The sequence below is a fragment of the Polyodon spathula genome, chromosome 5 (genome assembly GCF_017654505.1).
Source record: "Polyodon spathula isolate WHYD16114869_AA chromosome 5, ASM1765450v1, whole genome shotgun sequence".
Taxonomy (NCBI): domain Eukaryota; kingdom Metazoa; phylum Chordata; class Actinopteri; order Acipenseriformes; family Polyodontidae; genus Polyodon; species Polyodon spathula.
In genome coordinates, this window is record NC_054538.1 from 61,803,807 (window position 1) to 61,819,512 (window position 15,706).

General features: G+C 37.2%; 1 protein-coding gene across 1 annotated transcript; it reads right to left on the reverse strand.

Moving 5' to 3' along the window:
- Positions 1-5,158: 5,158 nt before the first annotated feature.
- LOC121316427 lies at positions 5,159-14,169 on the reverse strand. Its single transcript, XM_041251498.1, has 8 exons — positions 14,134-14,169; positions 11,170-13,413; positions 11,039-11,092; positions 7,935-8,035; positions 7,658-7,719; positions 7,051-7,208; positions 6,329-6,478; positions 5,159-5,499 (listed from the first exon to the last, which is right to left on the reverse strand). The coding sequence occupies exons 2-8, from the start codon at positions 13,409-13,411 to the stop codon at positions 5,159-5,161; spliced, it is 3,108 nt and encodes a 1,035-aa protein (XP_041107432.1). The 5' UTR covers positions 13,412-13,413; positions 14,134-14,169.
- Between the last annotated feature and the right edge of the window lie 1,537 nt (positions 14,170-15,706).

A 15,706-nucleotide genomic window follows, 5' to 3' on the forward strand; every position in this document is an offset into this window, starting at 1 on the left:
GCAATACCCATCCCCCTCATTTTAAATGTTTAGTCCTTCAAGACCCAGAGTAAGGGATGGAAATAAACACTCCCAGTCAAATGTAATGTAGTTTGAACTTAAAGGTTTTATCAGTTAAAAATGACATACCTGAACATGCCATCTACTCTGACCAAGATCACTGTAAAACTCTGAATGACTCAAAACTTGTAAGTAGTAGAATTCAGTTTTATTTCCACTGCTGTAATTTCAAAAAACAAAGTGGTATGGAAAATGTTTTTTCAGCTTCAGTCCATTGACAGTTTCATCAGGCACAACTCAGCCACATTTAAAATACATTTCATTAAGTGTTAAAAAAAAAAAAAAAAAAAAAAAAAAAAGGTTAATTTATTTGCAAGAACAGGCTCCCCCCCCCCAAATAAAAATAAATAGCCCCAAGTGTTGGTGAATACGTTTGGCATGTGCTGTAGTCAGCAAGCATACAAGCAGGGGTCTTCCCAGCTGTAAGAGCCACCTTCAATAAGTTGAGTCAATGACTAGCTGAAAAAGTTGGGGACAAGCTTTGGGGAGACTGGCACAGATGTAAGTGAAGAGATTTAAGCAGGAAATCGCCACAAAATGCAGTTAGAAAAATTGACCAGGGGTCCCCTCTGTCCAAGTTAGCTTCACTTGCCCCCAGAAGAGGACCACCAGCGCAAACAGAATATTGTGTTGGAGATTAATTACACACACACACTGAAAAACCTTTTGTGGAAGGACACCTCTGCTAGTCCTGGTGGAGAGATGGTCCCCACACTGGGTATGCTAGCAATACTTTGAGCAGAAATATCAAGGAGAGAAAAAAAAAAAGAATGTAAAATACCACTGCACAAGACCAAAAAACAGCCTTTATTTTATATCTTGTTATAACAGAAGTGTTAGTTGATCGAGGGAATCAGGAGGGGTTATGACAGTCGAGGGGGAAAGAGGAATAAGGACATAGGAGAGTTGAGTTTACACAGCAGAACAAGATTGCCCGTTGAAACTGATCTGTTTTAGAAACGTGAAGAAATAAGGAGACAGCAAGTCAGGAATGAAGGCCCCTGGAGTGAAAAAACTTGAGAGAGAGGGGACTGCAAATTCAGAACAGCAAAGAAAACCAAAGAATGCAGAAAGACTAAAGGAATTCCAGGACTAGATCTTCAAAAAGGAGATAGCAACCTTGGCACAGAATTGAGATGAGGAGATAGAGAATATCTGAAGTGATAGGGAGATGGGAAGGAGGGAAACTTTGTCATTCCCCTAAAACAGAACACAAACAGCAGGGACTGATGAGAGCAAATGCATAATAGGCAATAATGGTATTGAATTCCAGCCAAATAAGTTTTGATGCTCCCCAGGAAGAGATGCAGCTTGTTTGCACAAGAAAATGAAATCCTGCTTTAAGGGAGATGTGATGTTGCTTGCAGAAGATTGTGAAAGGTGGACGAGCCTGTTGAATAGGAGGAGCAGGTAGAAGGAGTGAGGGCATCAGCCATATAATCTTGAGCTGAAGTCAGAAGATTGCAAATGGAGGAATTTAATTGAAAACCAGTTTGCTGAATGGAGGAATAGGTAAAAAGGAAAGGTTGAGTAGAGGGAACCGGATGTCTGAATTGAGCGATCTGTAAAAATGGGGAAGCATCAGCAGCGTTAATCAGCAATACCTGGAAGGTGTCTGGCTTTTAAAATAAGTTATTAAATTATTGAAATCCAGACTAGCGGGTGAAGCTGCACTTAGACAGGCAAGAGGAATAGCCTGTATTAATGAACTGCAGCTTGATCATCACAGAAGACAGACATTTCTGCCAAAGTGGGCTTCAAAAGAACATCCAAGAAACATGGATTAAGAAATTACCAAAACTGCTAGAAGCAGCCGTATGAAATGAAGAGGCTGTCAGGGGAAGAAATTAAGTCATTGTAAAAACAGAAAGGCAGTTGCAGTGCTGCAGGAGAGGACCACATCCTGATGTTTTTCCAGGCTGTAAATGTGAGGTGAGATTTTTAGCTGTTGTAGAGAGCAAGATGAGAAATCAAAATGTTCTACCTTGAGGAATTATACAAATTGCAATGTTGAAATGTCCCAGGAGTGAAAAAAGGTGGACAACTGCAGAGGAGAGACTGGAGTTCTAAGTGCTTCAGCTGGGGGAAAAAATAAGGAGACAGGTCACCCAATAGATTAGAGTAGAATCCAGCAGAGGGCTTCTTGAGGGAATCAAAAGATGTTAAGGCTGCTACGGCATCCAAAAGTTAGGTTTAGTGCTGAAGTAAAAATGCCCCTTCCAGCAGATACCAAAAAGATTGAAGAGCTAAAAGGGGGCACAGGCATGACTCTGAAGGTGTTGGAAACATCTGCTTTAGGTACCCAGGAACCCCAGCTAGATATTTTGATGAAATGGGTAACATATGGTGATGTTATGAAGACAGGGAATTAATGCTGCCAATAGAAGAGCCACGAGGGGCAGAGGTCAATGGACGAGGCGTTTTTTGCCCGACAATCCTTGTAGCCATTCCAATAGGACTGATGCTCAATCGAGGGAAGGGAAGGGCTGGAAACTGGCCCTCTACAAATCCCTTTGAGATCTTGAAACTGATGAGTCTATGACTTCTGGTTCACTTACAGCAGATTGGGAGGGTATTTGTTTAATTTAATTTTTTTTAGGAATATAGGAAGGGAAGGATTTTAACCAGCAGAAAAAAAAACAAAAACACCCATCCACACATTGCTAAGGCCAGAAAATTATATAAAAAAGAAAAAACGATCAGGGTGATTTTGAAAGAGCCGGGATGTTGATGGGGGTATCGGCGATTAGTAATGATAAACGTCACTTAGATGAAAGAGAACAGATGGAACATGAATGAGCATCAGTACAGAAACTGTACATGTAAAAAAAAAAAAAAACTCATCCTTTGGAAGAGCAGAATGAGGATTAATTCTTGCACAGCTGTCTGCCACTGAAATATCTGCTGGGTCTTCCATGAGAATCTTTGCTTGAAGAAAAAAAGCAGGCAGTGCAGAAGAATAAGCAAAAAGAAACTGCAGCCACATGATTCCTGAACAAAGGACTGGTGTCGAGAGCAGGTGAAGAATAAGTTGAAACTGATGAGGCTATTTTTGGACAGAGGTAGAATGGGCAGTGGCAGCACAAATCTCTGCAAGTGTTAAGAGACCACTGAAGAATCCATTAAACACACATCAGGGTCAGGTTGAGACCAGTCAATCAATGTATTGAATGTTAAGAGAGGCTGCTTTGGCTTAAAGCTTTAAAACCACCATATCTAATTGAGATATGAACAAAGTAAAATAGGAGTCCGGTTCCTGTCGCTGGTGAGCATAAACTTCATAGGCAAGTACAAATTCTCCAAAAGCGATAAAGCGATATATATATATATATATATATATATATATATATATATATATATATATATATATATATATATATATATATATATATATATATATATATATTATATATATATATATATATGTAACACAGCCGAGGATCCTGAGATTTAAGAGTAACAGACAAATCAACTAACCCGTGATCCAGAAATTGAGGTTGAAATGAGTATTGACACCAAATTGATGTCTTTACCTTCAATAATATTGGTGTCTGAGTTGAGTGGTGAGGAGGGGGGGAAAACTGAGTCAGATGAAAATGAAAGCTGCCTCAGGAGAGTAGTCATTTTAACCATTTCTGTTGTCCTTTTGTGTTTTAACCCGGTCAGATGTTGGACCCTGTCTGACATCAAAAAGACGTCAAGCACAGGTCTAATAATTTCTCTGGAAAAAGCAGAGAACTTTAACAGACAAAACACACAAAAAAAAACCCCACCAATAATGCAGATGTGAGCAACACACATAGTCCCTTCGCCACAGACAAACAAGATGCTGCTTCTGCAGCGCGCTGAAGAATCAGACATTTGCAGAGCTTTTGAGATGTTACAGTAATAAAATAGTGACTTTGATCACAGAGGTATGTGATAAATACAGCAAACCAGGGCTGGAGATGCAGTACTGACTGTCCTGTTGATATGCAGTGCCTTTTAAAACCGTTTTACTACGAATAATTTCTTTTAGAAATAGCGTGTGTAAAATAAATTGGACCCAACACGCCTGACAGGTGCTAAATAAATGTACCGCAAAGGGTTAAAATGGACTGAAAGCAAAGTTAGTTTAAGTTTGCATTTGCAAACCTGCATGGTAAAACACAAACTGAAAAGCAGGACAAGAATTAGGGAGTTGGCTAGAGTTAATAGGGTGACTGACAGGTAAATTTTAGAAGGATGACAAAAAGGGAGTAACCCTAGCTCCAGACCCCCCCCCCCCCGGCTTTAAACACGAAGGTTCTACTAGATTTGTAGAAAACCCCCTCATTCCTGAAAGAATAAACTTTATTGCATCGCAAAGGAACAACTATTTATAGAAAAAAAAAAGCTGTGGAATGTTATGTTTTTGTATACCAACTGCCCCCACCCCCCAAAGAGAAACAAAAAAACACACAACACATCTAGTGAATGATAGACGACACCCCAGTACAGCAGTTAATTTTAATGTGAAGACAGGAACAGACCAATTCAAGTGGTATAACTGAATGCCTAGTGGCGAGATACACATCACGTGCAGATCTGTACAAAACACTTGACAGTGAAGATTTCCCCATCCCACAGACCGGTATAATATACATTTTTAGGCATAAGGCACACAATACTTAACATGAGGGATTGTTACAAAATAAATAAAAAAAACAGTATTGCATTGTATTTTGGGCCTTTTGTTCATCACTTTATGAATGTGCATTACTCTGATTTTGCTTGTACTGGGACCAGCTAAACTGCTGTGCAATAGGAGTCTCATGTCACACCAACATACATTTAAAAATGTACAAAATTACCAATGCATCTACCAGCAGCATCAGATGGAAAGTAGTGAACTGACCTCCCTCCCTTACAATTAATACATAACAAGATCAGTACTGTTTCAAACAAGCTGTGCCTTAAAAGAATTTTGGCTGAAATCCAGTTGCTTAGAATAGACCTTGTGTGTCTATACGAACCCAATAGCATTGATACACTAAAACTATATAAAAAAACTGCAAATAAATTAAACAAGTACCTTATACCAATATGGTAGTTGAGGATTATAAAAGTGCAGACTTGCTTATAATCTTGCATGTTCATCATCTCCCTGTGTGTTTTCAGACATTCCATAACCAGTTCTTCCTGAGCCACAGAAATACTTAAACTGAGTAAGAGGCAAACCTTCTGTAGGGCCACACTCTTTAGGCTCAGCCAAGTCACCCTTTTGATGAAGTCCACCTCTGCGAGTTTGCAAACACTGCTGTGATACTGCAGATTCCAGATCGTCACAACGAACACATTCTCCTTGTTGCTGTCTCTTATAAAGAAAAACAGCCAAGACAACCATGAAAAGCAGCAGAAACACAGTTAACAGAAATCCAAAGCCAGTTAAGGCTTCCAAGAGGGTGGGTGACTTGGAACCTGAAAAATATAAATACAAAAAAAAAAAAAAGGTTACATCAAAAGCCTAAAACTGGAGGAGATTCTGGAGATACAATGAAACTAAATCTTGGCCTATCTGACTTTGTTTTAATTCATTAATGTTTTGTTATTCAACATTGGTCAAACAGTTTTCAGAACAGCATATCAGGTCTGAAATAGGCCTGAAATTAGATTTTTATTTTTGGGGGGTAGTTTGTAAACAGTAAGTACATACCTTACTAAATATGTAGCTTCTAATTAGTTTCCATAGACTAACCAAAAGTGTCTTTACAGAGCATAAACCAGCGCCATCTAGTGATCTGCTTTGGATTAAGTTTGCTTTAATTTTGCTGGCAATACACTGCTGTGCTATTGGCAAAAAGTATAGCTGCAGAGCGAAGGCTCGCACAGCGTAGCTCTTGTAGGGAGCTCACAGAGTAGTGCTACATGTGCAGCTTGCAATTTACATCGTGCTTCATTCAACCTCAACACCCCTACCACATGACCATAAACAAGGTGTGGGAGGGGAGAACACTGAACGGAGATTACCCTGTGAATGAATTGGTGATACCTACTCACCCATACGTGATTGGGTTGTAGCATATAAGGATGACTTGAGATGTGCATGTAGCACCACCCTGTGCGAGAGCTACACTGTGCAGCGATACAACTCTCGCTATCGCTGACCAACAAGACACACTTTGGCTGATCTACCCAACATTATAAAAAAAAAAAAAAAAAAAAAAAAAAGGAAGAAAATGTATTTTGAAGCTTTCACTTTAAAGGAAGTCAGTTTTTAAAAATACAACATTTAGTTCAAAACACATACCTGCAACATTAACACAAATTGTGCCACCCGAGCCTGTGCGAGACCAATCTTCAAAGCCGTCCTGACAGCGGCATGTATAACTGCCAAAATCATTGAAGCAATCGGCATGGGCATCACACAGCAGCATCTCAGTACTGCACTCGTTCACATCTGCAACATTACAGTCCCAACAATCAGCGACGTGGTACGGAAAACTAAACAACTTGTTACCATTCTGAAAGTGTCACTTTTCTGTGTTGACTTTGAACAAATCAATATTTGTGACTAGCTCATGGATTTTCAGAAAAGCGTATAGAATTTTGTGCGAATGTTACCGCTATGAACAACTCGTTATCAGGTATTAAAACGAGCACAGGATGAATAGTGCTGTAGGGCTCAACATTTTGCTTTGTCATATTAGTGGCTAATGTTCACTAAATGCTGGTAGTGAACATGTTTTCTTGAATGATCTTATATCAAGTGTAGGGTGCCAATTCTTGCGACGACTATCAGTTGTACACAGATATTTAATACACCATGCAGAAACACAGCACCATTTATCAGCACTCAACATAAAATACATACCTACACAGCCTGTGACTCCAGTCTAATCAATATTTCAGACTTGCTATTTTGCAAAGTCAGGTCAAGTTAAACAAGAAAAACTGCATGGTACTGTAGTTCAAAATCAGTTAAATCTTTCCCCACTATTCCCTTGGTCCTAAAGCATTCAAATGCATTACCTTCTGTTGATACTGAACTCACAAAAGCATTCTTGGTTCCCAGCTCTGCCACAGGCCTATTCACAAGTCTCTGCAAGCAAGACTGAATCGATAAATGTATGCGTCTCTCTCCAAAGCCAAAGTGCAGCCAGAATATGAACAGAAGACCCGATTTCAATCTGCAATTAGAGCTTATGCAGATCATTACAGATATCAAATTTTAAATAACTTAAAAGGCATTTAAAGAGGCACATTCAATTTTAGTAATTTCAATACATACACCACCTACTTTTTATTTAAGAATAGGATCTCCAGCATCAAAACACACATTTCTGCAGATAAACCTACATTAAAAGGTACTGTTGGTAATTTTGTATGGATTGGCTCTGGGTGCAATTCAAATCAGAACATTAAGGTCATGGTAAAAAAAAAAAAAAAAAAAAATGGGTCTTAGGGCATGTTGTGGACACAGAATGTCAAAGGTGTGCTCTAAAAGTATCTGAGCCGCCCAAGAATTGAGCAAATTCAGAAAAAAACAAACTATTGGTTTGTTAGGAGACGTGCAGTATGGTATATCCATGACTGTTACCAATGAGGTAAGTATTAACCATCAATATAGGTACTGTACCTTTTAACTCTTTTCAAAGTGATGCTTTTGGGTGGATGCAAATGCTTCAAATCATCTTTTATCTGCAAAGTTATATATAAAAAAATATCACACACCGTTAGATGCTTTCATTTCTCTTCAACCTGTTATTCCACAATTGATTTAATCCAAAAATGTAAAAGCAACTTATTGAAGAAAAAAAATTGTTACAGAAGAAATTCAGCAGCCATGCAGGTTTACTGCATTTGAAACCTCATTTTTATTGCCATTCTTAAAGAAATAAAAGCCTTCTGCTCACCAGATTCTCCAACAATGCCAAGAGTGTCCTTTCCAAATCCTCCAAGTTCTCGCTTCCAGTGTGATTAATTTGCATTTCAATAGAGACTTCAAACAAATATTCTGAAACAGAAAATAGTCTTAAATGACAATATCTAGATACAACAATTGAGAATAATGTTTTTTTACAAATTTGAAAATGCATGCATTTACCAATGAAGCATTCATAAACTCAACCTGCTGGTCTTGAAGAGCTAAAAGGAGAATCTCCAGCATCACAGCAGGTAACGTAGTGCACAGATACTCCCTATAGCATGGTCATGAACCCGGAAATAAATTATGCACACACTTTAGGTCATCTATGCCAAATCAGTACACTGACAATGTTGAGGGCTTGTAAATTAGTCCATCAGTTTCATATAAGCATTTTTAGGGATACAGTATGAAGCTTAACTACCTAATTATATCTTCCAGTAGGTAAGGTAGTCCAAGATAACTGATAATCAAGGCATGTTAAACTTGCTAATGGAGGAGGGGGGGCAGCATTATGAGCAAGCTAATTTCTCTAGAATTTGTTTGCTTGCAAGTGACCTGATCTCTAATAAAAGGAATACATCTTTAAAACATTTCTGTAGATTAAAAAAAAAAATCATTTAGCCATATTTCTAATAGTGACATTACTCATTGTAATCTGGGACCGTAACTGATGGGAGTTTCTAGTTTGAGTATTCAGCTGGGAGTTACCATCCTGCAAAGGATCTAAATTACATACTAAATTTCCCCCAAAATAGGTGAATTCTCTCTTGGATTACTTTCTTTCCAATGTTCATTAATAAATAACTTCTGTTTAAAACTGTAGTTTTGGATTTCCCCAAATTAGTGAAGAGCCATATAAAATAATTTTCTACTATTAGTTATTGAAGTAATTTTGTTAAAGGATTAGATGAAAATGAGCTAGGAGACCATCTTTGCAGAGACACAGAGGTTGACCATGCATTACTAGATTTACTTCAGAAGCAACCACATTTTCTAATTGTCCTACAGGTGAGTCTGACATTAAAAATGTTTTGTAAACAAAAATCAATAAAATATTGAAATGCCAGGTAGTACCAATAAACGCTTGGTGCTTTCAGTGCAATCGTAGTAAGTTCGAGAGGATTTTGATCAATTCTAAAAGAATCTTTCATTAATACCATATTGTTATAAAAGTTTTATACATATAAGGTACATCTAGTGGATCTTTGTTGGCTTTGGGGAGTAAAAACTTACTTGTGCTTTGTACATAGAATTTGGCAATTTTTCTTGAACAACGAGACCTGTAACGCTTCTAATAATGGTGCCAATATGGCCCTGAAATGTTAAATTCAGCTGGATAACCAATTGATATTATTGGCTAGATAAACCTCATTTTCAAAATTATTTGAACATATAATATTAACCGATTCATCTCATCTAGCTTGGGAATTGATAATTTATACAAGCCTTCAGCATTGAAATGAGATTTAGAAGAGTGCAAGTTAAACAAACCCATTAGATTTTTATGGATTTGTTTCTAGTATTACTCAGATCTGACTGCAGAAATAAAGGACGTTTCTTTGATGTACTTAACAGAATTGGACACTTTGTATAAGTATCAAATTCTGCTTTTACAAAAGTAATACAAACTTTCTTCTACTACATTTGATAGACATCTTGAATTTCTCATCAGCAATTTTATTTCTACTTGCAAAATCAGACATTCAATTTTTCTTATGGATGCAGAAAAGGCAATGATCATCCCCTAATGTAGGCTCTTCTGGGACACATTTTATGTGTTCTTACTGACACAGTCAAGAATCTATTCTCTAATAAATGTAGTCCAATTCTTGTTTAATAAAAGTAGGCGTTACATTTTCAGGAAGTTGTTTTTTTCTAATTAGACTTTTGTTTCAAAAGTTAATGTAATGCAGGCATGGTCTGATAATGTACTTTGTTCAATTGAGGTATATTTCTAGATCTTAGTAAATAAATGGATATAAGAATAATGACTGGTGAGGACTAATATATATATATATATATATATATATATATATATATATATATATATATATATATATATATATATATATATATATATATATATATATATATATATATATATATTCTCTTGCAGATGGGTTAAAATGTTCTCCAGCAATCTGCGAGACCCATCTCTTTGCATAATATAAATTAACAGAATTTCTATCTTGAGGTGGTTCTTTACAAATTTAGAAGTAAAAGACTGTCAATGTGCATTAATGGTAGTGTTGAAATCCGCTGCTATGCTTGCCGGTGCTGCCCCAAAGATATTTTTGAAATGTTTGCAAAAAAAAGGATTTGTTGGTTGCATAAATATTAAACTAAAATAAACCTGTGTTATCAGTAACTGCTATCATTTTACCTCTTGTTCCGAGACAGTATCCACCACTTTTTTAAAAAAAAAGGATAGCAACTCCCCTACATTTAGAGCTGTAACAGAATCTGTGTTCAAAAGATTCCTCAGTCAAATGCATCTCTTGCAGTAAGGCAATGTCACATTTGTTTCCCAAAATAGGATAGCATTTTTGTATGTTTTACTGGGCTATGAATACCATGAGCATTCCAAGATATTGCTTTCAATATAAACAAATTATCCATTATCCACTGAAATTGTACCAAACCATTTAAATTTTCTATAGTTGGCTTTGAGTTTTGATATTGCAACAGGTTATTCTCTCCTCTTATCCATAGATAAATACATGACAATTTTGTAACCATAAGAAATTCCCTCACTACACAGAGCTCTCTAGCCTTGCCTACTTACTTCAAGAAGGACGTATCACATAACCCCCCCCCCCAGTCACAATTATTACGGTCCTGGTTTCACTGTACATTACACGTACTAAATGTTAAGTGCAGAATTAGTCAAAGCCATGGTTTAAAACAGACACCAAAAGGGTTTGGGGTATAAAATTCCAGCACCATTTTTTTTTTTTTTTTTTTAAACTGATCCAACCATAGAAGGTTGAAGTTTATGAATAAGATTAAGGCTATTACTTCATTTAAATGACTAATAAATGCCACCAAAATCTACATAACTAACACCCAAATAAGTGTATGTATCCTTACCTCCAGGAAAATGAGCAAGCGGAGTAACATTTCTGTGGGATCTGGAAGCACCATCTGAAAAGCAGAAAATAAATCAATCAATCTAGTTTCTCAGAATTATGAAAAATGTATTTTGAACAGCAAATACAAACCAAAGACATTAGATGCATGTGCTACTGAGGAAGGGTTTTCATTGAGTGGTTCTAGAGGACTGGCACCATCCACTCTCGTCACTGCAAATGAGTTTCTCTCATTTCTATTACTAGAATCTGTGGTTCCAACCAATTCATCCCAAGCTGCATTGGTCCAGAGTTTCCCAGTCTGTATATGTACTTCAATGCCACCTTGCTTAAAAGATGAATTAGATTCAGATGGATAAGTTGTGATTTTTAGTTGTTGGTTAATTTCAGGAGCCTCCTCTAAAAGTTCTGGGCTGACTGAACCGGTTTGATCTCCATTAATCGTGTAATTGGACTCACGATTAGTCAACATGGTACTTATTTCACTGTCTTCAGCACCATCTAGACTTTCAAACCTGCTTTGAAAGACTAGCCGGGACACTTCTGTGGAGTTACGGGTGTTTTTGAATGTTTGATTGGATTCCAACATTTCCAGATAATTAGCGGTCAATATCTGAAGGTATGGTGCACTATTGCTTTTGTCAGCAAAGGTTTGAGACTGCTTGAACTTTTCTGTAAACAAAGTAGGGCTCATAGAACTTTCTACAATCTCTTCTCCACTTGTAGCTGCCACAAACACTCTGGGTGATTCACAAGAACTACAAACACCATCCATGTCTTCCAGCCTAGCTTTACTTTGAGGCTGTGCATCTACTACAAATCTTTCTTCAGTGGGAGGGTCATGCATCCCAAGAAACATCATACTTTTCAAAGAGAAGGACTGGACTCTGGTTGGTTCAAGTTCAAAGTAACCTCTTAAATCAGAAGCAGCCGTTCCTTCCAAATCTGCCAAGTCCAAAGCCTCAGACTGGATTTCAGGCAGTTTTGACTGCAGGACTGTTAGAAAGGTATCAGAATGAACAGTTTTGAGCAAAGTCTCACTCTCAGTAGGTTTAACTATGTGGAATCTCTTGCTTACAGCTTTACCAGCCATTACATGCCAGTTATTTTCTAGATTTTCTTCTTCACTTTCCACTGCATTTGGCGTAGTAATTTGTTGATGTGGATAGTTTTCTAGATCTTCTGTTTCACGTTCTAGTGCATGCTGATCATGTTTATAGCTTTCAAAATATTCCTCTAAATTTCCCATTTCATTTGGACTAGTAATCATTTGTGAATGCTGGTCATGTTTGTTTTCTTGATCTTTTTCCCTTTCCTCTGCATGCTGGCCATGTTCATAGTTTTCTAGGTATTCTTTTTCCATTTCATTTGGAGTAGTTATCTTTTGTAAATGCTGGTCATGTTTATCCTTTTGTACATATTTAGTTTCACTTTCCATTGCATTTGGAGTAGTAATTCTCTGTGAATGTTGGTCACGACTGCTTTCTGCATATTCTGCTTGGCTTTCTATTGCACTTGGAGTAGTGATCATTTGTGGACGTTGGTCATGTTTATAGCTTTCAAGATATTCAGTTTCACTTTGAGTTGTCAGTTGCTTATAAAGCTTAGTGTGCCCAGGGTGGACAGTCTTGCCAATATCTTCATGGTCTTTGGTGCTAAATGCTTCACTCTGTGCGTTTTGTGTCAGAAGTGACGTTGGGCTCAAATACAGAGTTGCATTTGCAAAACTTTCGAGCTGCCCAAGGGGAAGAATAGGAATATGATTTCTCTCTTCATGCAATAAAAAGGAAGATGATTCAATGTACACACTTGTCCTAGATGGTGTAAGATTTTGCATAATTTTTTTTTCTGTAGTTTCTTCCATCTCATTCCCCACAGAACTCTTCTTAGCCTTAAGATTTTTGCTGATGTGATCTTCTCGATCTTCAACTGGGGGAGTGCCCCTAATCTGATGTACTGTTGGAAACACAGTCTTCTCTATGGGCAGGTCGTCCTCAAAGGTGTCGTAATTCCCAAAGAATCCCTGATCACCAATGCTTGGACTGCCCATGGAAAGCCAAAACACATAAAGAATATTGGACCGAGAAGTGTAAATCTGTTCGTTCCAGCATCTACTCAATGTATGCTGTTCCATCCTAGCAGGAAACTCCTCAAAGATGATTTGATCTTCATTCATCTCACAGTTTTCCTTGGATGCAAACTGGTATAAGTGCAAAATAATTTTCTTCCCTTGGTCAGCCACAATAGTCCAGTTGCACCAGACAGGAGGTGGGTTTGAGCCCAAAAATACAGGGGAAAACAAGTCTCCATAATCTTCAAACATAATAACATGGCAGCTTCTTAGAGGGAAAAAGCCATGAACTGTTGGTTCCATTTCTAGGGAAAAGACAAAAGACCAAGACAGTGAATTTAGACCTACATTCATGAGCACAGCTCTCCAGCTCTAGACACCAGATTGCCTTTTATAATACATGTTAAAATAAATGCTGTATTAAAACATTTAAATCTACTTTCTCTAAGAACTATTAAAATATCAGTGCATAAAAAAACTTGCAATATATGCATCATCTTTTCTGGTCATAATATTAAATGTTACAGCATTTGTATTAAATATAATTTCACAACCAGTTAATCACACAACACACTAGTCTTCTGTGAAGAACAGAATCCTTCCAGTTACTTCAAAAGAATAAAAATAAACATACAAGCACTGAGAGCATGTCAGTTGTTTTACAAACAGGGAACACATACCAGAAATCTTTTGTTTAAAGCCAACCAAATTAAATACAAAACCAAACCATTTAAAGTCAAATAAAATGTATACTTCACCATTAGGAACACTGGAGCCTATTCACAGTCAGGACAGTTCAGTGAAGGTTCCCCCCCCCCCAAAGGCCATTTTAAATTAAACAACAAGTTTGCAAAACCTGTTTGAGAATGTTATTTTTCACATTAAAAAGTAAACAAATGGCACAACAAATTAAAACTGGCGAGAGATTCTTTAAAAAAGATTGAGAAGAGTCCAGTTAGGTACATAAGACAAAACCCTCAAAATGAATAGACTTGTATAAAGTGACTGTGCTTAACAAACCATACCTGAAGTCAGCTGTCCAGTGTCTGGATCCACAGTGCCCTAGCATGAAGCAAATACAACAATGATAATTCAGACAAAAGTGAAAAATGAATACTGTTACATCTTAAACTAGCCATTGTTTCCAGCAGAAAAAAAGGCTTTAAAACTAAAACAGGGTATATTTAATTTGGGCATTAAATACTTATACAATTTAAACCGCCCCCACCCCCCCACACTATATAAAAATCCACTATTCCTAACGGATGTGTTTAATCTGCAGATCTGTGAAAATTCACTGTCAGCATCTGAACAGCACAGGAATCTCTGCGGTTGTTAATAAGGTGGTCTACTGCAGGCTTCCACTCCTAAAATTGACCTCTTTTCAAAATGAGCAGCAACTGGTACAAAAAAAAAAAAAAAAAAAAAATGATAAACGAAGATCAATCAAGATCACTACAGCCCAATCTGCTGTATAATGTGCCTCCGTATTGTAGGTTTTTAAATTTGTTTGCAATAGGAAACAAGTAACGAAATAAGGAAGAGATACGGAACTGGTAAATTGCATACATAAAATGACTTGGCTCACTGCACAGGCTCGAGTACTATGGGAAAGCATAACACTGTGCATTCTGCTTTGAAGTGTAAACCTGCATATTAGGAAGGTAAAATCATAAACAAGCTTTAAAAATAGTAATATAGAAACTGACAACCAAAAGCATTCCTACCAGATTGATTTCCAGAAGAGGCACCAACTGTTGCAGTTTAAAACTGCGACTGAAGGCACACTTGCATAATCTATTGTTCACATCTTATTATGCAACATTTTTACCTTGCAATATATTTTAATTGATTTTTGTATTCAATGTTTTAATGTTTGCTATTGCTTGTATAGTATCAATAATTACTGTTATGTTGTACCTGTGAAGCGCCTTGCGATAATTTATTGCGAAGAGCGCTGTATCAAATATTGATTGATTTGACGAGAAAGTAGTAAATGGTTCTAGTTTTCAAACTTAGTACTCCTCTTGGGGGTGGGGGAAGGAAGCATCCCAAAACAAAAGGTTGATCCAGGTCAGAGTTATTTCCAGTAGGGACCTATGGGCCCCTGCCTCAATGTCGTGTTCTCCCAAAATGATTCTGTTGTACCATTCTTGTTTTACTGCAAACCTTACTGTAAAGGTAAGGGGCTCTAACATTGTTGTACTGTAAATCCAGATATTTGCAACCAAAATATTTGCCGAATCACACCCATAAAACCCCTTTTGCTCCAGAAATGTTGGCGACCTTTGCAATACAAATGCTTAGTGAAATTTGATTTGTGCCAAAAATTGCATTTCTCCCCCATACGTGAAAACAGCATAATAAAATGATTACAAATATTTGTTTTTACAGTATTCTCTGGAGGGGCAGTTCCTGCTGGTAACACTTTACAACATTTGACAATATAACCAATGTTAATATTCTACAAAAATAGAATGCCAAAAAATTTTCAACCACGCATACTGTACACAGCACAGGGCTTTCATTTGTCGAACTGCTAGTTTCACAGATTCATGCTAATCTTCAACTTAATGGACTAAGTCTAGGATTAGAGGT